Here is a 24,653-nt window from a genome sequence, read left to right on the forward strand (position 1 = left end):
GTGGCTACAAAGTCACCCAAATGAGGTGCTTCACTTAATATTCTTTTTTTCTTCTTTCCTTTTTGTAGTGCTTGGGATCAAACTGGCAACTTAATACCCAGTTCTTCAAGGAAGCCTCATACAGGCCAGGAGGTAAGATGTCCTTAAGTAAATTCAAACATTCCATTAATTTTGGTTCACCAAATGATTCCAAGAAGTCTTGAAGGGAGTTAAGTATACCCAAGGAGGAATCACATAGTCAAAATATGGCTTCCTCAGGAAGATGGAGCTATTTTATCTTTGCAAGGGTAGCTGCTCTTCTTTCTGTGTTCTGGAACAAGGCACGAATTAAAGCTTTTACTTCACTTGATGAAAACGCAGTTGCCAAGGGTCCTTTCCCATCAGCCCACCTGCAAAACAAAAGATTGAATTATGTTTCCTATTATGTCTCAAGATATAATTGTTTTTAATTTCTTACTTTGTTGTAAATGTAATTATAAGCTTATAATCTACAAGTACTTGTTTTAAATAGAAATAAGATAAAACACTAAGTATTTTTCCTCTTCATTGTAGATTTACCCATCAATATCTTGGCTACACTAAATATCAAGTGCACTGGCTGCACCTAGTACAGGCATAGCCAGATGAAGGGTCCTAGACAGGAAGATAAGACTGTCCTTCCTTAAATGTATACTCACTAAGCCTCATTGAACATGGTCATTATGATCATACTCTCAATGTGTTGGGTTCTACATAACAATTTCAAAGAAAAACCACCAAAACTGGGGCATGGCACAAATAGCAGAGCATCTGACTAGAACCTGCATTAGGCCTTAAGTTCAAGCCCCAGTATTAACATTTTAAAAAACAAATAAATGAGTTCTGGGTGCTGGTAACTCACACCTATAATTCTAGCTACTCAGGAGGCTGAGACCTGAGGATCATAGTGTGAAGCTAGCCAGGGCAGGAAAGTCCTTGAGACTCTGATCTCCAATTAATCACCAGAAACCAGAAGTGGAGCTGTGGCTCAAAGTGGTAGAGTGCTAGCCCTGAGAAGTAAAGCTCAGGGACAGCGCCCAGGCCCTGACCTGAGTTCAAGCCCCATGACTGACAAAAGCAAAAAACACAAGGCAAAAATTTTAACTTTCATCCAGGTGTGAGGTTGTACTTATACCTAATCACTTGTACATGCCCAAATCACATGCTACAGATCAAAATAATATGAGCAAGAAGTCTTTATGTTGTCAAGTGGGAAAGTGATAATAAATTCTACACTATGGTAAACTACAAAAAGGCCCTAACTATTGCTATTCAACAAAAAACTCATCCCTGAATAATATTCAGAAGAGGTTGGGGATGTGTAGTTCAGTGGTCAACTATTTGCCTAGCAAGACTGGCATGTGTGAAGCAACAGAGAAAAGCACTGCTACCAATGGCACTATTGCTCATCTGTCATTATACTGATAGTCTTTACAGAAAGTTTTTGCATACCGATCTCCAATTTCTTGCAAGTTAGCTTGTAGTATCATCATTAACTCTTTGAAAGACATCCATTTGGGCACATAGACTGGAACCTCTTCTTGATATTTCTTATTCTTGCTTTCTTCAGACAGAGGTGCAAATACTTGAGGTCCTTCATCCATCACTGTTTTGCATAAGGAATACAATCTATCACCATCTTCAGTTGAAATGTCCTAGGTTTTGCATAAAGGAAACAACAGATTAGAAGTTGGCTAATTTATTGTAGGTAAGGGACAGCACAAAGCTTTGAGGAGAGCTGTCCAGGTGGGTCAGATGCAGCAATACGTTTTCTAACACCAACTAAATATCAGATTCCATCAGCTCTCTGAAAATACTCCTGAAGCTGAAATGACACAGAATATGTTTCACCAGATTGTCAATAATTTACTTTGCCTGCATGAAAGAATCCATTTCTCCAAGAGAATGTGGTACAGCTTGCTGCAAAACAGGACACCTTACTACAAATAAAGATTTTGTCATGCTGGCTCAGTCCAGGCGATTTTCCTGTGGGATCTCACACACACAGTGAACTCAACTGTAACAGTGTGTTGGCAAAGTGTTACACAAGACTGTACTCACTTTACCAAATTAAATTATTTAGTTCACTTGCAAACCAAATTACTTTATACTACATAAAATGTCTCGGGACCATGGCCCAGTTTCCAATTTCTCCATTTAATTTACAGACGCTAGCTGGAGAAGGAGTATAATACTATTTCCTTATCTAGGTATAAAACAGATCAGCAGGTCTCCAGTAAAATAGAATTAGAACAAAACTGAGAAAGCACAACAGCATGAGTAAGAGCTGAAACAACAATTTCTCCATCTGTGTTGATTAAAAATGAGATTTCAAAGTCACTGTCAATAAGGTTACCATGTCTGAAGTAAAAAACTGTATCTCAAGTCTGGTGAGGCATCTACTAATGGCCCTTACCTCGAGGGCAGTGATTTTGCCAATGATCTCAGAAATGGCTGTATTCAGTAAAGTCCCCATAGCCTTGCAATAAATATTCACTGGCAGGACATCCTGCCACACAATTCCAAGTCTCTTGAGCTGGTGCAGTACCTGTAAGAACAATATGATATGTTACCCAAAAAAGAGACTGTTACAACTCACACTTGCCGTTATTGTTTTATGTCTGTAAGGGGATGAGGGCATAAGAGAAAGTTCTGTAAAACATATCCAGATTTTTCCAACAGAATAGGGAATAAACTTGCTGCTTCAGGTATCAGTGTTAATGTTAGTAACTACCTCCCACCTGTCGGATTGCTTTAGTTGCCGCAGAGTAATTCTCTTCGTCATCCATGTTTGAAAAGCTCCTAGCACTGGATAATCTTTCCAGAAGTTCACCTTTCTGTGCCCGCATCTGGGCCAAAAAGCACTCTGTCCCTACATGGGAAAACAAAACACAGAATTCTAAAAACTGTCCAACTGGGGTAGAAAAGAAGAGACAAGCACAAACCATGTATTTGTCCTACCTATCTGGAAACAATCACTCTACAGCAACATGCAACTGTCCTGAGGATACTAGAAACGTAATTTGAATACAGCTAGCAATGCTTCCAACCCACCCTCAGGATAAGAAACAAACCGTTCTCAATAGTTTTCCTAGAGTCTAAGTCAGCTAAGAAAAATTCCTTACATAGAAGAAGCTACTTACTATTCTCATCTATCTACACCACTAAAGGGAAAAGTCACAAATTGAAAAGCTAAGTGAACCATATAGGTTCTCTACTTTTTTCAGGCTATTATTAGAGTAAACACATTGATTTCCCCACCTTTCATTTCTTTTTGACTTTTAATAATCCTAGGTAAAACTAAAGACATAGCAGGAGATGCTGTCTTGGGATTTGCCAAAGAATAAGCAGAGACATCAGTGAGCACTTACTAACAATGCTAGCAGAATTGTCACAATACAAATCTTACTATGTGTCACTCTACTGACAAACTCTGATTTGGCAAATTCAATGCTCTCAGCAATGAAGTTGGGAACTCTAATGTACCATGAAATCGTGTCACAAAAGCCTTTGCTTCCACAAAGACTGCATTCATTTCATGAAGTTAAATAACTAGAAACATCTGTAGATGACCTCCTACTTTGCATTATAGCTAAGGACCACCACCCTAAATGTCCAACCTCCTCATTTATAAATTACAAAGACAGGAGGCTAAAAAAGCTACATAATCCATATGCTTTCCTCGATTTCAAGGCATCCATTACCAAGTCTTCTGAAGCCGGGTACGAGATCCACAAAAGTAGCAGTACCATCACAAAGAATGGGCGCAAGCCGTAATCGGAACTGGTGCCCCAGGGTCAGCAAGTGGTGAGCGATATACATGCAGTTGTTATGGTGAATGGCAGCCAACTGGGGAAGTTTTTGAAGGTTTTCCCTACCCCAAGAAGAAAGGCAGAAAAAGAAACCACCTGTTAGTCAAAAGTCAAGGTTGATGAAAAGTCACGACTCCTCGAAGCTATCTTGTCTTGACTTGAACGTCTACTTTGTGAATGGTGTGCATAACAAGATGTAATCTCACTGATGCCATTCCCATTCAGAGTTAGTTATATTGGCTGAATGTGATCTCATCCTACAAAACTTCTCCAATGATTAACAAAGAAAGAAATATGCAAGGAAACATTTACCCTAACTGGAAATCTAGCAGAACTAAGCATACTGCCCTTGATATTTAACTCTGATATGTCCACGAACTACAGAAACTACAAGTTTCCTTCTCCTTTCTCCAGATTTCTATTTTTGTTATATAATGAGCCAATTAACTTACTTTCTAAAAGCAGATTATAGATTAAAGCCACATGGGAAATTGAAAAATACTCAGACATTTAGACTTCATTTCAAACAAATTAAATCACAAATTCTAAGAATGAAACCAGGGCATTTTTACTTTTAAAATATTTCCAGATGAGGGCTGGGAAGGTGGCTCTGTGGTAGAGTGCTTGCCTTGCAAGCCTGAGGCCCTGGGTTCGATTCCTCAGCACCACATAAGCAAAAAGAAAAAAGCCAGAAATGGCGCTGGGGCTCAAGAGGTAGAGCACTAGCCTTGAGCTGAAGAGTAGAGGGACAGCGCTCAGGCCCAGAGTTCAGGCCCTACAACCAGACCCCCCCCCAAAAAAAAAATATATTTCCAGATATTAAGTTTCATCCAGGATAAAAAAAAAATCACTACTTTAATTCTGCCCTATATGTTATCCATCTACCTGGCTTGAGAAGAAATCACTACTTTAATTCTGCCCTACATGTTCATCCATCTACCTGGCTTGAGAAGAAATCGTGTCTTATGTTTCTGCTGTATATCCACCAATATCACTCAATGAACACTTTCTTGATGGCTGACTGAATGCTGGATGTAAGATATAGGCCAGAAACCAACCATCTGAAACAGCTGCCACGTTATACCTCAGAATTATTTGTGGAGCTTTAAAAAAAAAAAAGAAAAAAAAAAAGATCCTTGAGTCTTACACTGCAACTATGAATCAAAAGCTCTAGAATTAGGGCATTGGCAAGTGTGTCTGTTTTAAAGCTTCCTGAGTAAGTCTAAGATATTTCCAAAGCTGAGAATCAAAATCTGAGGACAGTGGGTCTCACAATGTGGTCCTATGACAAGCAATTATCAGCATCCCTTAAAATGTGTTCAAACTCCAGGTGGTGTCCACCCATCCCCTCAACCTTCTGGATCTTGGACCTGAGTCCAGAAATCTATGTTTCAGCAAAGCTTTGAAGTGATTCTGAAGCACACTAAAGTTTGTAAACCATTGGTTTAGTGCAAAAGTCCAAGATCATACATAGAAACAAGAGAGGCAACGCTTAACTCCATGACAACAGGATAAACATTTCTGAGCTATGGCACTCCTAAGCCAACTGTCTGAATCCCTAAGATCCTTATGGACAAATTGGCATCAGCTCACCCCAACACATTTTCTCTTTTCCTTTGCTTAACTACATAGAAAGTGAGAAAAGAATTGTAAACCATAGCAGAGAATACAAATAAAAAACAGTCACAAAAAACTCTTCTTATAATTAGTTAAAATAACAAGTAACCTATATTTTAAAAAAAACTCAAATATTAAATGCATTTTTTCTTCCTTAGGCTACAGCTATGGAACAGTTTTGTTGATATATTACTAAAAATATTTACTAAAAAATCATTTAAATATTTAATTTAATATGGGTAACAAAGTTGAGCAACTTCTCAGATTAACATTAAAAGAAATCTCTAAGGGGCTGGGAAGTTGGCTCAGTGGTAGAGTGCTTGCCTTGCATGCCTGAGGCCCTGGGTTCAATTCCTCAGCACCACATAAGCAAAAAGAAAAAAGCCAGAAGTGGCGCTGTGGCTCAAGTGGTGGAGCACTAGCCTTGAGCTGAAGAGCTGAGGGACAGCACCCAGGCCCAGAGTTCAGGCCCCACAACCGGACCCCCCCCTCCCCCCCGAAAAAAAATAAAAATCTCTAAAACCCAAGACGTGTAAAATAAAAACCTGATGCTGGAAGAGCAGGCCGAGCATGGCTCAATCACACAATATGATCTTGTGGTTTTATGCCTACAAATAGAGATGCTAAGAAGGAAATTCAGTGTTTGCTGGATAGCAATATGGAATGATCACCTTTGTGATTTGAATGCCTAGGCACTAAAAACAGGGTAAATTTCTTAAGTTTTTAAAATCTGTGTCACCCATGATATTTACAGATTAACATAGTCAGGTTAATTTAGTAGTACATGTCCAAGTCCTTATCAATATTTTTAAGTGGTTTGTTGCATTCAATTGGGAATTTTAATGAAATACCTTTGGTGAAAATATAAAACTATTAATTTAACCAACTTTTTAGACATATAATTATTATGTAGCAATGAAATACAGTGGTACTTACTTGTGATATGTTGGCACAACATCATGGAACAAATGGAAGATATTCCTCACTGAGTAGAAAAGTTGGACAGCACTGAGGAGAAAACAAAGATTTAAAAGAAGTACATAAAGATATACTGAAGACATGGGGGGAAAGTCAAACTAGGTTTACCTTTAGTAGAAATTAAGAATTAAAACTATAGCTTCAGAGAATACTTGCATTGGTCACTGCAGGAAAATACCTTTAAACTAGATGGAAATGTATTCCCCATCAGTGTTTACTAACTAAGCTACAGTCCTAAAAACCTAGAGACATTAATAATTCTAAGAACAGCAGTATGTAGCCCAAAGCTTCTTTTTCCATTTATCAATTTGTGCTCTGCCAATACCCAGAGTATCCTTTCAGTTACAAATGGAGCTAAGCCTCAAGCAAATGTCACCTACTCGCGGATGCTCTCGCAAAGGGCAAGGTACCAATAAAGGCACTCACTCAGTTCTTTTAGAATCAGTTTGACTTTCAGCTTTCACCTTTCCTCCCTCTTCCCCAATGCAAGAGACGAATCGACATTTTCTAGGATAGACTCTAACCTCAAGATTTTCTGCCCTTTAAAATTGGTCTTAATGCAGCTAAGTATTAAGATGCACATAAAAAAGAGCAAATATATGGGTTGTCACCTCCATAGAGGAGTAGCTTCACCTATGTATCTTGAATAATTCAGAGGGATTCCACAAATATTTAGTTGCTATTCTCCAAGACACAGTTGCTATTAATTACCATGAATTATTTTATTTTGCTAAATATGTTGCTGCCTGAGGTTTAATAATGAGGAAAGGGGTTTGTATGGGGAAGCTCTGTTTTTGTCCTATTAAAAGCTATTCTCTTTTAGGGGGAATGAGTATAAAAATATATTCAATCCACAAAAATAGTTGTTTGGTATTTGTTTTCTCACAAAATTAAAGAAATATCACTCAGCAACTCTAACTTCTCTGTTGTACTTCATGAAAATGTCATATGAAGAAATAGTCACACCTACATTTTATTTTGCCATAGAAATATTATACTTCCTTCATAAGTATGTTTTTTTTTCATTTCTACTTATAACTGAAACTGGGTGGATGAGTGAAGATAATGATTAATTAAAGCCTGGAAATACCTTGGTAAACATGTTTTCCTAAAGCAAAATAAAACAAACTATCTGCATGTGGAGATAAAAACTGCAGATCTGAAGAGACAATATTCCTAACTCAAGTTCTAATTGAAATTATTACAAGAAGTAATTTTTTACAAGAAGTAAAAAACCGCTAAACACAGATTGGACTAAAGAGTTTTGCAAGCTTGCTCTACAATTAATTAGCTGTGGCTATGGTTTGCCATTTTCTTTTCCATTTAATCCAGGCAAAGGAACTTATTAAACAAAGAGAGATTCAATCAGAGATATACAACAGAATTTGAGGTACCCTGAACACAATGTAGATTAAAAGCCATCTGCATTGTATTTATAAACTGACATGTTGAATTGAAACTCCTTTGTATAACTAAAGATAATTTTAAGGGCTGGGAAGTTGGCTCAGTGGTAGAGCGCTTGCCTTGCATGCATGAGGCCCTAGGTTCAATTCCTCAGCACCACATAAGCAGAAAAAAAAAAAAAGCCAGAAGTGGTGCTATATCTCAAGTGGTAGAGCGCTAGCCTTGAGCTGAAGAGCTGAGGGACAGCGCCCAAGCCCAGAGTTCAGGCCCCACAACCAGAACCAAAAAGAAACAACTTAAGACACCAATATATATATGTGTTGTACTTTCTAGAAAAAAAAATTAACTGATAGTATACAAAAACTCAAAAAACTACAGCTAATTTTCTAAATAAATGTCTAGTCAGATCTGCATTTCACCAAGTCACTGCCATTTTTTGATGACTCAGTTCCATACCATTGATCACTACTGGTTGTTGCCTCTAGCAAAGTCTGATAGGCAAGCTCCATTAATTTCTTCACAGACTCACTGATGCGGCATGTGGGCAAAGAAAAGGAATGCTGGTCCAATGTATTCTCGGGCTCTAAGTTCACTTCGTGGTACTGAATTTTGGACACTTTCTGTACTTTTAGCTTGTTATCCTCATCAGGACTGGGTAAGTCTGGTATACTTAACTTAGAATCAGGAGTAATCTAAGATTTAAACAGAAACAGAAAATGCATTGTTTTCAGAATGGTTAAAATGTAAGTACACAGCAAAAAGTAAGACACCTGTCACTTCTGTGATGCTGAAGCTATGGTTTTAGAGTGACTAAAAAAACTTGAACGGATATAGCATGCTTTTAATTACTGCTCAGTCATGAGTGAGAGCATGCCACAAAAAATAAGCAAAATATGTGTAACATTCTTATACATGTTCTTCATCTTGGAGGAAAGGCAAAGCTATGCTATTGGACCAAGATTTCAGGCAGAGGAAAAGGCCTTAAAAAGTTATCTTTCAGCAACAGACTATTAAATTATTAAGGCTGCTACAAATCAATACTCCATTATCTAACAATTTATTTTACACCAGACACGTGTTAGTCTAAGAAAAAACTAATTTAGACTAGTATATCCTCCAAAAAACAAAAAATTTAAAAACACTGGAAGCCAGGCACCAGTTGCTTATGCCTGTAATCCTAGCTACTTAGGAGGCTGAGATCTGAGGATCACAGTTCCAAGCCAGCCTGCACTGAAAAGCCCCTGTGACTCAGATGTACAATTAACCATCAAAAAACCCAAAAATGAGATTGTGGCTTAAAGTGGTAGAGTGCTAGTCTTGAGCAAAAGAAGACTGGGGACAGCACCCGGACCCTGAGTTCAAGTCTCACAACTGACAAAAATTTAAAAAAAAAAATAAGAAGTCTCCCTAAACTTACATAAAATAAAAACTTGAAGACTGACTTAGGACTAAATGAAAGAACACTAAGCTGTAAGGTCTGGAAGCAGTGAATTTATAACCTCACTCATATTAGTCATTTTTAACCTTTCATGAATAATGTTTTCAAAATTTATTTCTCATAGATGCCTCAGAGGCAAAACAAAAGAAGAAAGATCAAGCAGGTGGAAAAAGTAAGCTCCCCTTCCTCTGCAAAAACAACAGCTCTGCTCTCACACACTGGACCTCAAATGGGAAATATTCCAGGACTAATACTTCTAACAGCAAATCATTCTGAGCTCACTTTTGAGACAATTATTAGAGGCCTTTCGGTCATCCCTATAATTATGTATTTTTTCATCAGCATTCTGCAAAGCCATAGTTTCTGAATACCTGGGTCACTGACACTTTTCTTATACATAACTTTATAACAGCCTTTTGAAGTAGATACTATTATACCATATATGGACTAGGAAGATAAGTCTCCTGATTTAAAGTTGGAATATTTACTATTAGAAGCAGTGCTCTTTCATTTAATCCCAAGTAGGTATTGGAATTTTCATTTTATATAAGTATTAGGGAGACTTTACTTTTTTTTATGGAACATGCATTTAACCAGTACTGTATTATTCAATATATGTGAGATTTTTTTTTAAATGTCCAGAATTATCTAAAGGAGTAAATTACTCAGTATGTAAATTAATTATTCCATTGCCCTTGCAAATTATTTATACTCTATCTTTTTGGCTACTTTCTTTACTATTTTAATCTCTAAACTAGACCCTCATTAAGCCCAGGAGTTTAGTTATGAACATTTCACAGTAGGACATAATCTTTGTACATAAAAAACCACAAGTATGCACATCATAAAATTTCAAGTAATGAAGATGAGAATAATCTACTATCAAATATCAAAAACTGTAATCTATTAGTTATGCACGTTCTAATTTACACAGTGTTTTCAAGCTCTGGGAGTTCAGCAATCATCTTTTTCCATATGTATCTTAAAAAATGACCTGCTCTCAAACTACAATATAATACATCCCTGGCACCTTCACAGTGTTGTGGATTTCAGAGGTCATTAGGTTTCTGGCTGTCACAATCACATCCTGGCACTTCTTATTAGCAAAATGAGAGTTGATATTACGAGCATATTTCAACAAATCGGTAGTATCTCCTTTTAAAAACCTCATCTCCTTTAAGGCATTTTCAAATTCTTCAGTGGATTGTATAATCTGAGAGAGAAGAACAAAAAATATATATATTATGAGATGGTTATCCCTCAGTACACCAGAGATTGATTCCATGACACTTGTCAGATACAATCAATGAATGCACAAATCCCATATATTTTTAAAAAATGCAGTACTGTTTATAAATCTATGTACACTCTCCTATATAATGTTAATCATCACTAGATTACTCAAAATACTACATATAAATGCTATGTAAATAGTTGTTATCTATTACCATTTAAGGAGAATGACAAGAAAAAAAACCTTTACATATTTAATAGATACATATTTATTCCAAATATTTTCAGTCTCCAGTTGGTTAAATTTGGAATCTAGACATGAAAGATCAATACACATACTTTGATGTTAACATTTCAAAGTTAATGTATTATAAATAAGGGCCAAAATAGTCACATTGGTCTTAGAATAAATCAATTACTAGGTTTTACAATACTATAGTTTTCAAGCCTTAAATTCATTAGCAAGAATATTTTCAATGGAATTTTCTTTCTTTTTTTTTTTTGGGTCCGGTTGTGGGGCCTGAACTCTGGGCCTGGGCACTGTCCCTCAGCTCTTCAGCTCAAGGCTAGCACTCTACCACTTGAGCCACAGCGCCACTTCCGGCTTTTTTCTTTTTGCTTATATGGTACTGAGGAATCGAACCCAGGGCCTCAGGCTTGCAAGGCAAGCTCTCTACCACTGAGCCACCTTCCCAGGCCTCAATGGAATTTTCTGACTCTACTAAAGGTATAAAGATCTTCTAAAGTAAATATGTGATACAATAACTTCAATAGCTGATACAAGAATAATATAAACATAAACATACTTCCCCAATCAAAGACATAGGAAGCCATAAAGAATGCAGCTATAAAGAATTTGTTTCTATTCCTTATTAACAATTTTCATAAAGACAAAACCTAAGAACAAAAGATGTATAAGGAACAACCAAATAGCAATAGGAATCAAGTGTTCTAAGACGTGGGCTAGCTCTGCCCCTTACCTCCTCGTATTGCTGTAGCTTGCTGCTATTGGTTGGAATAGAATAAACTAAACAGTTTTTGATGAGGCACTCAGACAAGTCTTCCCAGATCACATCACCAAGCATCTCCGCCAATACCATCGGAGGCGTCTTTCCATTTTCTAAGTCAGGGTCAAGAGGCAAATCTGAATTCAAAAGATGAAGTTTTAAACAAGAAGTTTAATCGCAGTTCCAACATATTCTTTGGTTCTTTACTTCTCTGGAATTCTTAAATTTTAAAATGAGAGAAAACATAGAAAAACATACATAACTGCATGCTATCTGAACATTTAAAACACCAGCAAATGCTTTACAATATGTAAAATACCTACTCTATCAAACATTTACAAGTTACCTCTGTATATCTCATGGCTTTTTTACATTACGTTTAGAATACTCTATTAAGCAATTAAATAATAATTAAAAAACAGTAGTTGGGCTGGGACGTTGGCTCAGTGGTACAGTGCTTGCCTCACATGCATGAGGATCTGGGTTCGATTGCTCAGCACCACATAAGCAGAAAAAAGCTGGAAGTGGCACTGTGGCTCAAGTGGTAGGTACTAGCCTTGAGCTGAAGAGCTGAAGGACAGCACCCAGGCCCAGAGTTCAGCCCCCACGACCAACAAAAAAATAAATAAACAATAGTCAATGCAGAAATAAAAGTAATAAGAAAATAGACCCACTATTTTAAATCTAGATTTAAAGAAGGTGGCCATAATGTCTCAAATACCTGGTGTCTGAAGTCCAGGATAGAAACCAGCAGCCATTTTGCTGCTAAGCACTTGAAATGCAGCTATTGTAATAAATTTTAGTAATTAAAACATAAATTTGAATAAACTGGTTGTTTCCACTAGGAAAATATAAAGATCTAACCAATAGGCTGAGTTGAAATGTAATTTATTTCTCATGTTCAACCTAGTTTGGTCAGTCTTGCTGCCAAATACCCGTAAACCCAGAACTCTAAGAAAGCTGAAGCAGGTGAATCATGATCAGGGCCAGCCTGAATTATGTAAATGAGAACCTATCTCAAAAACGTGGGGGTCAGGCTGGGAAGGTGGCTCAGTGGTAGAGTGCTTGCCTTGCATGCATGAGGCCCTGGGTTTGACTCCTTAGCACCATATAAGCAGAAAAAGTCGGAAGTGGCGCTATGGCTCAAGTGGTAGAGTGCTAGCCTTGAGCTGAAGAGCTACGGGACAGTGTCCAGGCCCAGAGGTCAGCCCCCGCAACTGAACTCCTCCCCCCCACAAAAAAGTGGGGGTGGAAGCCAGGTGCCAGTAGCGCACACCTGTAATCCTAGCTACTCAGGAAGCTGAGATCTGAGGTTTGTGGTTTAAAGCCAGCCTGGACAGGAAAGTCCCCATGAGACTCTTATCTCCAATTAACCACCTGAAAATCCAAAGTGGCACTGTGGCTCAAAGTGGGAGAGCACTAGTCTTTAGTGTACAAGCTCTGAGACAACACAAAGATGCTGAATTCAAGCCCCATGACTAAACCACCTCCCCCTGCAAAAAAAAAAAAAAAAAAAAAGCAGGGGTGGGGTGGAAATCCCAGTGAAGTATTTTAATATATGTAAAGCAGCACCTGATTCATTTTTCCTTCTATAACTAATCCAAGAGTCCCAAAATGCATTGTTACTAGATATGACGGAGAAGTACATAAAATAACATTACAAATAGAATGTGTGATATCACTAATGACTAGATTTTCAATACAAGACAGAAAAGAAATGCAAAGTAGGCAAGGAATAAGAAAGCAGTTACTCTGCTCCTGTGGCCTAACTTACTTCTGATACCCCTTCATTCACATTATGAGCATTTCGACTTTCATATTTGCTTTTGAAAAACAACATATACTTTTGATAAATGCACTTCTTTGAGAATACACACCAAGAAGCTGTTTCTGGAGCACTTCCAGTACCAGTCGTATCTTTGTAAAAACTTCAGATGGCGATGGATGTTCAAAGTCAGTCACCAGAGAGTCAAAGCGAATAGTAACTGTATTAGGCTGGCTTTCTATCACCGCATAAATGGACGGGCAAGAGGCCAGAGGCCTGAGGATATGCTTCAGCAGCATCTGACCTGAAAATCCATATGAGCACTCATCAAAATCCACTGCAAGGAACTTCCAACGAGTCAGCCTGCCCCCAATCCATGCACCTGAGCCTTGTAACCCCAAAACGTATATCATATCACACACTACAACTTTTCCCAATGCTGTTTCCAGACTACTTAATTTAAAATAAATAGATCCAAGCCCAAAATAAAAAGGACACTTAAAATAATTCCCTTTGATGAGTCAATACTCATCACTAATACTCTCCAGAAAATAGTTCATAATCTTTTCTGTCATAACTTAACTCTCAGCTGTCTGAGATTTCATGTGAATGATGCAAAGCTGAAGGCTTTACCAAATGATTTGAGCTTGATGGGTAGTTCTCCAAGAATAGAAAATGCCAGGAGGACAGAACTGATGGGGGGCCGAGGGTCCTTCTTGTCTTCATTGGGTTGTTCAGTGGATAAATGAAGTTCCGTTTGCAGGTAAGATTCTAAGCTGCTGGCATCTAAGAAAAGGGGAAAAGCATCAGCTCCCTCAGCAACATAAGACGTTCCCATCCCTACTTCTCATTGCTTTCTACTGAGGTTCCTAGATGTGCCATTTCATTACAGCATACTTCTAATGAAACCAACTATTAATTATGATACACGTCATTTACTTTCTTTGGTAGAGCCAAAGAATAAATTAAGTGCAAAAGAAAAATGATGCTCCTAAAAGTAATATGTACTAAACATGTATTGAATGACTAAATGAAAGTAAGGACTAAAATATGAGCTCCCAGTTTCACAGACCTTTCCATTGAGAACAGCCTTGTCAAACAAGTTTAACAGACAGGGTGTGTTATAATGAAGAGTTCAACATTGCTGCCAGCTTCTAGTAATTTATAGTCTACTTGAGAATATCTAAAATTTTTCAACATTACTTCCTTCAAAATAAGATATACATACATACATACATACATACATACATGTGGGGGTAAACTCAATATAGGAAATAGAGCACAGAGGGAGACTGTGAGGTTTTCTCTGAAATACACTGAAGTTAAACAACAGTGCTAGAAAGCATTCTGGACACAACAGCAAGTCCTGAGGTTTATTCTCAGAACAAACATCACGGCAAAGGTAGTGAGAGGACAAGTAGCACAAATAAAAGCCAGAGCCACAGTAATATTTCTTCATCTTGTAAAGCAATCCATCTCCTATTTTCATCACTAATTTTCCCTAAAGACTTAAAAAAAAAAAAAAAAAGCCAAACCTCTCTTCAATGAAAAACATACTGCCTCCTTTCTCAACAGAAAGAATGGCTGAACAGTTTCTTTAAGCTATGGAATTAGGGCTGTTAGTAAATTTCCACTGTTACAAACTGTTACCACCTCCTCTACCACACCTCACCATATCAACCCCCAGAGGTCCTTCCTGGATTTCTTAGGGAAAGAGACAGAAAGAGGGGCACATGGAACCGGTCACCGGTGGCTCACACCTATAATCCTAGCTATTCAGGAGGCTGAGATCTGAGGATCTCAATTGAAAGCCAGAAAAGCCCCGGTGAGACACTAATCCCCAATTAACCACTCAAAAAACCAGAAGTGGCACTGTGGCTCAAAGTGGTAGAGTGTTAGCCTTGAGCAAAAGAGTTTAGGGACAGCATACATGTCCTGAGTTCAAGCCCCAGAACTGACGGGTGAAACAAAAGGGGAGTGGGGGAAGGGGGAAATGGGAGGAAAGAAAGAGAGAAAGAGCACCTTAGGGAGTCAGATGAATGGTCCTAACATTTTGTTTAACATGAGAACTCAACACAGACTTGGAAAAGTATTGAGTAAAACCTTCTCCTTTCTCATCTTGCAATACAAACTATTTAGAATAGTCACAGGCCAGAAGCATTCAGGCAGATTAAGCAAAGCAGTCCACCTGAGGCCAGCAGCACCTTTTGATGGTGGGAACTTCCACACAATCAGCTTCTGCCACTCCTCTCCGAGGTGGTACAGTATGTTCTGTTTCTGTATTGTGAGCTCCATGCTGAGAGATTTCAACATTTTTAAATCAAAGCATTTTCTGGATTTTAATAATTTCAAGCATTTCTGAGCCTGGTAACGGAATGGAAGTGACATTAAACATTTTATCTGAATTCACAGCAATCAGAATACACTTGAATAATGATTAAGAACACAAGGAACACAGACTATCCCAAAAGCAAGAAAAGCACTAATTTTACTCATGTTTTATTACCTGTTCCAGATGCTGAGCAGCCGTAATATACTTCTTCTCTGTTAATGCACAATTATAGCCTTCAATACCAGTAGAAAACTGAAAAAATAAGTTCGTATTATTCAGTATTTTTATTTTCTATGTCCTATTATTTCTAGTCTGTCTGTTTTTTAGGTAGGGGGGAAAAGCAGCATTTGGTCAAGGACTATGAACTAAACAATAAACCATTTGGAAAAAAGAAAACCTGTCTTACTACTAAAACACGAAAGTTTAAATTGAGTTTACTAACCTCTTGTAGCTGTTTAAGCAAACTTAGGACTACTGAGTCTCTTTCCAACTGTTGTTTCAAGTCTGTAAATTCAGCAGTCGATACGTGAAGATCCCGACGGACCTAATTTACACATCAAAAAGAAGTACTTTTAAGTTAATACCATACTTCAGAAATAAAACCATCAGAGCTAATTAAGAAGCCTTATTTAGTAGGGCAATATAATTCTTGCTGAAATTTAAATACTAATTCAGGCTGAAATAAAAATCACAGAAGGTGATTTGAAGGAGAGGCTTGGAGATTCAATTAGGCAAAAGCCAAATTCTGTAGGAGAAAACCAAACCCCATCAACACTATATCCTCAGGTCACTTCCTATTGTTAAAGCTGTTCTCTCTCCCAGAGAATTCAGCCACTTGAATTACTCAAAAGGTATCCCCACTGCCAAATGCTAACTCTTTCTACAGTTTAAATGCCTTAACTATTGAGGTATTTTGATGTTGAACAGACTCCATTTCTGTTGCGTTCCACCTTTGTAGAGCCTTTACATCAAACATTTCCCCTCTTTAACTTCTCCCTAATTCACTCACTTTCACTCACTAATGAAATAGTGACTAGGCGCTCATCAGATTTAAATATAGTAAAAATTTCCCCACATTTAAGTAACTAGCCTATTTCTCAGCAATTGCCTTACTTCTCTGCATAAATAAGCTTCTTAAAACAGTGGTCTAAACTCGCTGTCTTTACTTCTTTCATTCACTCCTCCTCATGGTGGCTAGTTTCTAGTCCCATCATTTCACCAAAAATGTTCCTGTGAAAAACCTAATCAATTTTTCATTGCTAAACCAAAGTATTTTTTGCCAGTATTTAACTAATGTACACTGTAACTTTTCTACCTTCCTTAGTGCCATGACTCGACTCTCTGATTTCCCTCTTAGTTCTGCCATTATTCCCATTTACTTTTGGAGGAACCACTCCACACATACTGAGACTCCTTTTTCCCTGGTTACTTTCTTTCTCTGAGGGAAATTCTGCCCCACCCTCATCCAGAGATTGTTGATTGTCATTGAGGGAGTAGCTAGAAGCATCAACAGGTAGCCAGGTATCCTACAAAGTACAGTATCCTACAAAGTACAGTGACAGATCCCCCTACAAAGAACAATCCAGTCCAAAACATCAAATGCTGTTTCAGTGAGTGGCATGTCAAAGCTAGTTCTGTAGTTATCCTTGACTCCTGTGTCTTTCACTTTCCACAGTGACATGTCCCAAAGAGCCTCCTCTTAAATGGTACCAGGATTCATCCATTGTTTTGCATCTTCATTGTCAACGATTTTAGAGCAAATTACCACACCTTTTCCTGGATTACTTAACTGTTTCCTAACATTTCAACTACCTTCCCATTTCCCAGGCTCAGTTTCCTCGAGTCCTTTCTTTTAATGCAAGCTGAACAGGATTCCAAAAACTCAGATCTGATGTTATTCTCTAGCTTAAAATCCTTCATGGCTTTGGCAAAGCCATCAAGAATAATAACATCAATATTATTAACCAGAAACACAACATCTTTGTTGACCTTCTGAATCTTATCTCAGGTCCCTTTCACTGCATTCCCTAAACATCAGTCATTAGAAATATTTTGGGGGCTACCCTAAATTGATATCTCTCAACTACTCCATGCCTCTGCCATGCTATCCCTTACACTCCCACCCCTAAACATCCTCCCTTCCCTTGTTGCCTAACCATTTACCATTCAAGTCTTGGTTTGGTTAGCATTTCCTACAGGGAGCCATCCTTAACTACATCTCCTCTAACTGGATTTAGTATTTAGTGTTGAGCCACACTATTTTTATTCATGTATATAGCATGATATTCACACTTTGAAATAAAAGAACTGACTCAGCAATGATCATGGCATCTTGTACTGACAAGGTGCTAGACAAAGTGACTGAATAAATCGACCAAATTTAATCCCCTTTGGTAAGTTATACAATAAAAAAAATTTTTTTTTGAGACAGAGTCTCACTATGTAGACTAAGTGGGTCTCAAAGTCATAATCTACCTCTCAAGTGTTGGAATTATGCTCCACCACACCTAGCTTTCATACATTTAAATCTCTCATCCTTATGACAGGACTTCAAATACTGAAATGCTTCTCCCTGAGACTTAACATCCTCGATTTATTTCATTGTTCTTCAATGATACATCTTTTAAAATACAACCAAACGAGAAGTGGTGCTGCAGATTACAATGATGGCACCTCGGAGGCTGAGGCAGGAGCCAGCCTGGGCTATATAGTGAGACCTTGTCATTAAAACAAACAAACAAAAAGTCAACAGAACTGAGCCATGGCTAGATTACTCCACAAGCCATAACCTAGCACAAAAGGCACAAAAAGCCCATCACTAACTTATTCCAGACTTTACTTCTAATAGCACAGTCCAACACCGTACTACTGATTAGATAATCAGTTAAGTACAAACATAAGGAATGTTTTTAGAACTGTGCCAGGTTTACAGAGTAACAGATCTACTTTTAAAGAACTGAGCAGAATGATTGGTGAGTAGACTACTAAAAGTCAATTTTCCAGATAACCAATGTTTTCTTCATTTGTGACTAAATTTTTATTAAAAAATGAAACTTGGGCTGGAAGGTGGGTCAGTGGTTGAGGCTTGTCTTGCATGAATGAGGCCCTGGGTTCAATTCCTCAGCACCACGTAAGCAGAAAAAGTCACAAGTGGCACTGTGGCTCAAGTGGTGGGGCACTAGCCTTGAGCTGAAGAGCTGAGGGACAGCGCCCAGGCCCACAGTCCAAGCCCCTATGACCAACAAAAAAAAAAAAAAGACTTTTTTTTTTAATTGTGAAAATACCATACAGAGGGGTTACAATTACATGGGCAAGATAATGAGTACATTTCTTATCAAGCACTGTTGCCTCCTCCTTTGTTTACCCTTCCCATCCCTTTCCATCCCCCCTCCCCCTGCCACCCAAAAACTTTTGAAAAATGCATTTGTTCACTTTTCTTACTTAATAAATCTACCATATATGGAATAGAATTAATAATGTCTTTTCTACAAGTTAAAGAACTTTGGAATCTCTCAACACATGATTTTGGACACCAAAGATCCCTGAGCAACAATTTAGAAATTGTTATGAGACTTAATATGAAACTTTAAATCTCTGACAGCAATATGCTGACCACCAACTATTTACTTTTCCTAAAAGATAACTTCAAGGGGAAACAAAATCCACCTGGTTTTTAATATGCAAATGTTTTTAGAGGTATAAACCAGGGCTAGGAATGTGGCTCAGTGGTAGAGTGCTTGCCTAGCATGCATGAAGCCCTGGGTTCAATTCCTCAGTACCACATATACAGAAAAATCTGGAAGTAAGCCGGATGCCAGTGGCTCACACCTGTAATCCTAGCTACTCAGGAGGCTGAGATCTGAGGATCATGGTTCAAAGCCAGCCCGGGCAGGAAAAGTCTGTGAGATTCTTACCTCCAATAAACCACTCAGAAAATCGAAAGTGGCAATGTGGCTCAAGTAGTAGAGCACTAGCCTTGAGCTGAAGAGATGAGGGACAACGCCCAGGCCCAGAGTTTAAGTCCCACAACCAACAGAAAAAAAAGAAAAATCTGGAGTAGCTCTGTGGCTCAAGTGGTAGAGCGCTAGCCTTGAGCACAAAGAGGCTCAGGGACAGAGCCTGGGACCTAATTTCAAGCCCCAGGAATGGGGGGAGGGAGGGGGAAGGGGGGTAATAAAGTAGGTTATCTGTTTCTAAATTGACTTACTTCTTTTTGTAATGATAATACTTTAGAAAACATGGTACACACTCCTAACCATACCAGACTCGCCGTAAGTTTATCCAACACTACAGCATGAAGTGACAAGATATAAGAGCAAAGATTTTCAGTACACTAAGGAAAGCAGCTCATAACAGGAAGCAGAGTGGTTGTAATGGAGAAATCAAAAAACTGTCTAGATGACTGTGTTTGGAGACTGTGCTGAAGGTTGAATGGGATGAGTTTAGCTGCAAATCTAAAATAATACTTCTAAGAGATGCTTTTTTTTTTCTTTTTTTTTTGGTGCCAGTCCTGAGGCTTGAGCCTAGGGTCTGGGCACTGTCCCTGAGCTCCTTTTGCTCAAGGCTAGCACTCTACCACTTGAGCCACAGCACCACTTCCAGCTTTTTCTGCATATGTGGTACTGAGGAATCGAACCCAGGGCTTCATGTATGCTAGGCATACACTCTACCACTAAGCCACATTCCCAGCCCAACATTTCAAACTGTGACAAAAGGCCAAATGATCTAGTTCTAAGCTTCCTCTATCTTTATTTTCTTAGGAAAACAATGAAGTCCTGAGATTATTTTCTTTAATCTATAAACTGCTAATAAAATTCAAGAATTATAGTTATTCAAGAATTATAGTTATTAGTCACCAGAATAACTGGTGACTCACACCTGTGATCCTAGCTACTCAGGAGGCTGAGATCTGAGGATCTCTGAAGTCAGCCAGTGTTCCAATTAACCACCTGAAAACAAGAAGTGGAGCTTTGACTCAAAATGGTAGAGCACCGGCAAAAAAGCTTAGGGACAGCACCCAGGTCCTGAGTTCAAGCCCCACCACGAACAACAACAACAAAGCAAGAATTAATAAAGCTGTACTCAATTGAGTTGTCTTGGAATCAGGAAGCTGAATATGAACTGCAAAACACTACAATACTTTCCCTCTGCTGACCTGATATAACAGACTCTCTTACCTCAATCTCTATCCTGGATTTCAGCAGGTCAATGTCAGTAGACAGCTTATCCACCTGGGTCACCAGGTCCTGGGCATTCTGCATGCTAGGCAGGAATTCACTGTACTTCTTGCTGATCATATTGCACACATCACCCTATTTTTTTAAAAAAAAGGAGAAGTTATGAGAGGAATTTTATTAAGAATATGCAGCTTATCTTCTGTACAACACCTTTCATATTAGAATTTTTTTAATAGTTACAGCCTTTCACCTTCCTTCAAGCCAATAGAAACTGAACTTTGTCTCAAAACAACATTTCCGGTGAGTTGCCCATGGCTCACGCCTGCAATCCTAGCTCCTCAGGAGGCTGAGATCTGAAGGATGATAGTTTGAAGCCAGTCTGGCCAAAGATGTCTCAGATATCCCATTTCCAATAAACCAGCAAAATGCTAGATTTGACATGACTCACGGTAGAGTGCTAGCCCTGAGCAAGAAAGAGAAGCCACAGTGTGAGGCCCTAAGTTCAAACCCTGGTACCGGCACAAAAAGAAAATTCTCCCATAAGGGTCCTATACAGTGCAAGTGTACAATAAGACAATGGTTACCAAATTCTAACAGCACTCAAGAATTATATCAATGCTGAAAATGAAAAGACCGCAGTTTTCCTACTGAACTACTATCAGACACTACCCATCAATTTTAATCATATACTTATAATGGATAAATCAAGTCTAAAATCTATATACTTTAATCAATTTGTTTCTATCTTCTTGCCTATAAAATTATTTTCCAGAAAAAGTACAATTTTGTTAACATTCTTGTGAGAGCCTTTTACAAGCCATATGCTTCAATTATATGCTCTTTCTCTGGGCTTCTCCATTTAAGGTTTACTTTTTTTTTTTTTTGAGGAGGAGAGGTTGGTCCTGGGGTTTGAACTAAGGCCCTGTCCCTGAGCTTTTGTGCTCAAGATTAGTGCTCTACCACTTGAGCCACAGCTCCACTTTCAGCTTCTTTTTGGTAGTTAAGTGGAGATAGAAGCCCCATGGATATTCCTGCCAGGGCTGGTTTTGAACCACAATCCTCAGATCTCAGCCTCGTGAGTAGCTAGAATTACAGGTGTGAGCCACGGGTGCAGATTTAGGGCCCTTTTGTTGTTGTTGTTATGGTGGGTTGTAGGGCTTGAATTCCGGACCTGAATTCTGTCCCTGACCTGCTTCTGCTCAAAGCTCCACTTCCAGTCTTCTGGTGATTAATTGGAGGTAAGAGTCTCATGAGCTTTCCTGTCCAGGCTGGCTTTGAACCATGATCCTCAGATCTCAGCCTCCTGAACAGCTAGGATTATAGGTGCGAGCCACCAGTGCTCAGCATAGGGCCAATTTTTAAAACTCTAAAATGACTGAGTTTCAATATCCCCTTAACAAATACTGCATATTCTGCACTCAATTATTGCATCTTTTGGAAGATGCTCACACAGAAATAAATTCTCTTTTGGTAGGAAAGATACTACTCATTGAATTACCCAAAAGACAAGGCTGAAATGTAATATAGCCAACAGACTTACAAGATGATTCAGAAGAAAAAAGATCCAGAGAAAACATGGCATTTTAATACAGAAGACAAATTGAGATAGGAGGTGAAATGAGAAGAAATACACTGAAAAATGATGGAAAATGAAGAATTGGTGATGTATGTAAAAACCTGGGAACTAGAAGGGAAAAAAAAACTGGCCTGCTTGGAGCACTGAAAGTAATTCTCATTTGTCTGAAGATTCAAGATGATAGAGGAAAGTAGTGAAGGCAGTGAATGGGTGAGGTCCAGAGCACACAGGAGCCTTGAATGCCATACTAAAGTAGCTTAACAGGCTGTCCTCTACTCATAACATCAGAAGAAGCTGGTGAAAAATCCCAAAGCCAGGTTACAGAGATGCCAGTGGTGTGAAGACTTTTGCATAATTAGAGTTATTAGGAAAAGCTGTCTCTGGTGCCTTTCTGATGTCTGCCAAAGTTGCTCCTGACGGCGATGGAAGATGTGGGCAAATACCTTCGGGTAGCCACATCTGGACCCAGCCAGTCCTCAGCATACCAGTGACGTTTTACAACCCAACATGGCCTCAAGTGCTTGGGGACGTACAACAGAGCTCAACAAACATAACCGCGAGTTTAGGAAAGACAAATTTCGGGGTGAATGGCCCCATCTTCCCAGAGCCATTCTATGTGTTCACCCACAAATGGGGAAGGGGGGAGGAAGAGGGTCCGAGGGGAACAGAACCGGATGGGGGGTGGCGGGTCCGGTCCTGTCCTCCATCCCGCTCTAGACACCTCCAGGGGGGCCCGCAGCGCCCCCCACCAGGCTCCCCGGCTCTCCCCCCCGCCCCCCAGACCCAGGTCTCCTCAGCCCGCTGCGGGCCCTTACTGAACCCACCCTTCTCTGGCCTCCCACTCCCCGCTGTCCCCGCCCGTCTCCCCGGCCGGAACCGCTCTGGGGGGCCCCACAGTCTGCCCCGGGCCCCCCGCCCTCCAGCCCGCGACTCCGCTCCCGGCCCCCTACACCCGCCCCGGCGTCCCACCCCACACCACCGCCGGCACCCCGCCCTCACCTTGATCTCCTCCACCCGCCGGGTCAAGCGGCTGATCCGAGTGCCGAGATCCTCCTTCTCCAGACTCCCCGACTGGGCCAAAACTTCTGTCACGAAGGAAGCCATGGCCGTGACGGGAACCAGGACTCACAGGGAGACGCTACAGCGGCCAGCGCGGCAGTTCCAGTCCCGCCGGCGGCCTCGGAGCGCTGCCTGCCGGGAAACGTAGTCTGGCAGACTGCGCACGCGGAGAAACCAGGGCGTACTACAACTCCCAGCAGGCCCCGCGCTCCGCGGAGTTCCCACGGTGTCCCGGAGTCTGCGCACTGAACTCAGACACACTTCTTGTCTATTCAAATACCTGTCCCTTCCCGCTCGTTTTTTACTTAAAAAAGAGGAGGGAGGAGGAAAGAGGAGGAAAGAAGGAGAAGGAGAAGAAGAAAGAAGAAAAAAAGAAGAAGAAGAAGAGAGGAGGAGAAGGAGAAGAAGAAAGAAGATGAAGAAGGAGGAGGAGGAGGAGGAGAAGGAGGAGGAGGAGGAGGGAGAAGAAGAGGAAGAAGAAGTTGTTGTTTTATGGCTATTTTTTTAACCTCGTTGAAGCTCTTTCACCTTCAAAATGTATTCCTAGCCGGGCGCTGGTGGCTTATGCTTAGGAAGCTGAGGATCTGAGGATCCAGTTCCAAGCCTGCCTAGGCAGGAAAGTCCTTGAGACTTAGCTGTAATTAATCACCAAGAAACTGGAAGTGGAGCTGTGGCTCAAAGTGGTAGAGCAAGTTCTTGAGACTTAGCTGCAATTAATCACCAAGAAATTGAAAGTGGAGCTGCTGTGGCTCAAAGTGGTAGAGCAAGCCCCATGACCCACAAAAAAAAAAAAGTTTTCCTATGAAATTACCTAGCCAGAAAACCCACATAGCCCAGCTCCAAGTTTTGTATTAAATATTCAATCTCACTGGAATCAGTGGTTTGTGTCTATGCAAATATTGCCCCCTGGAGTTGTGGAACAAAGTGGCATCACTTCATTATAAATAAAACCTAATCACATCTCTCTACACATGTTACATATAGATTACAACGCTGTGATACACCACATATTTATAGTTACTTAGGTGATAATCCTGTGTGGATTAGAACAATATACTTAGCACTTTCTATCAATATTACCCAAAGCCTTTAAAAATTAAGTACCATTATTTAAATGGACTGCATCCTGGAAGAAGTTCACAATATGCTTTGTATAGTATTGTTCCTTTTTTAAAGTAAAAGTATTTTGTAAGTAAAAGTATTTCTCAGGGTAGCAGACTTGTGTTTATTTTCTTTT

The 24,653-nt window shown here is 39.5% G+C and overlaps 1 protein-coding gene across 1 annotated transcript; it reads right to left on the reverse strand.

Annotated features, from left to right (window-relative positions):
- Positions 1–54: 54 nt before the first annotated feature.
- Positions 55–23,541, reverse strand: Zw10 (zw10 kinetochore protein). Its single transcript, XM_042682960.1, has 16 exons — positions 23,357–23,541; positions 20,782–20,916; positions 16,047–16,148; positions 15,779–15,856; positions 15,477–15,636; positions 13,906–14,058; positions 13,385–13,576; positions 11,481–11,644; positions 10,298–10,480; positions 8,286–8,521; positions 6,384–6,455; positions 3,723–3,892; positions 2,760–2,890; positions 2,435–2,566; positions 1,471–1,673; positions 55–389 (listed from the first exon to the last, which is right to left on the reverse strand). The coding sequence occupies exons 1-16, from the start codon at positions 23,459–23,461 to the stop codon at positions 269–271; spliced, it is 2,337 nt and encodes a 778-aa protein (XP_042538894.1). The 5' UTR covers positions 23,462–23,541; the 3' UTR covers positions 55–268.
- Positions 23,542–24,653: the final 1,112 nt, after the last annotated feature.

The sequence above is a fragment of the Dipodomys spectabilis genome, unplaced genomic scaffold (assembly GCF_019054845.1).
Source record: "Dipodomys spectabilis isolate Male_0828 unplaced genomic scaffold, ASM1905484v1 ptg000076l, whole genome shotgun sequence".
NCBI lineage: Eukaryota > Metazoa > Chordata > Mammalia > Rodentia > Heteromyidae > Dipodomys > Dipodomys spectabilis.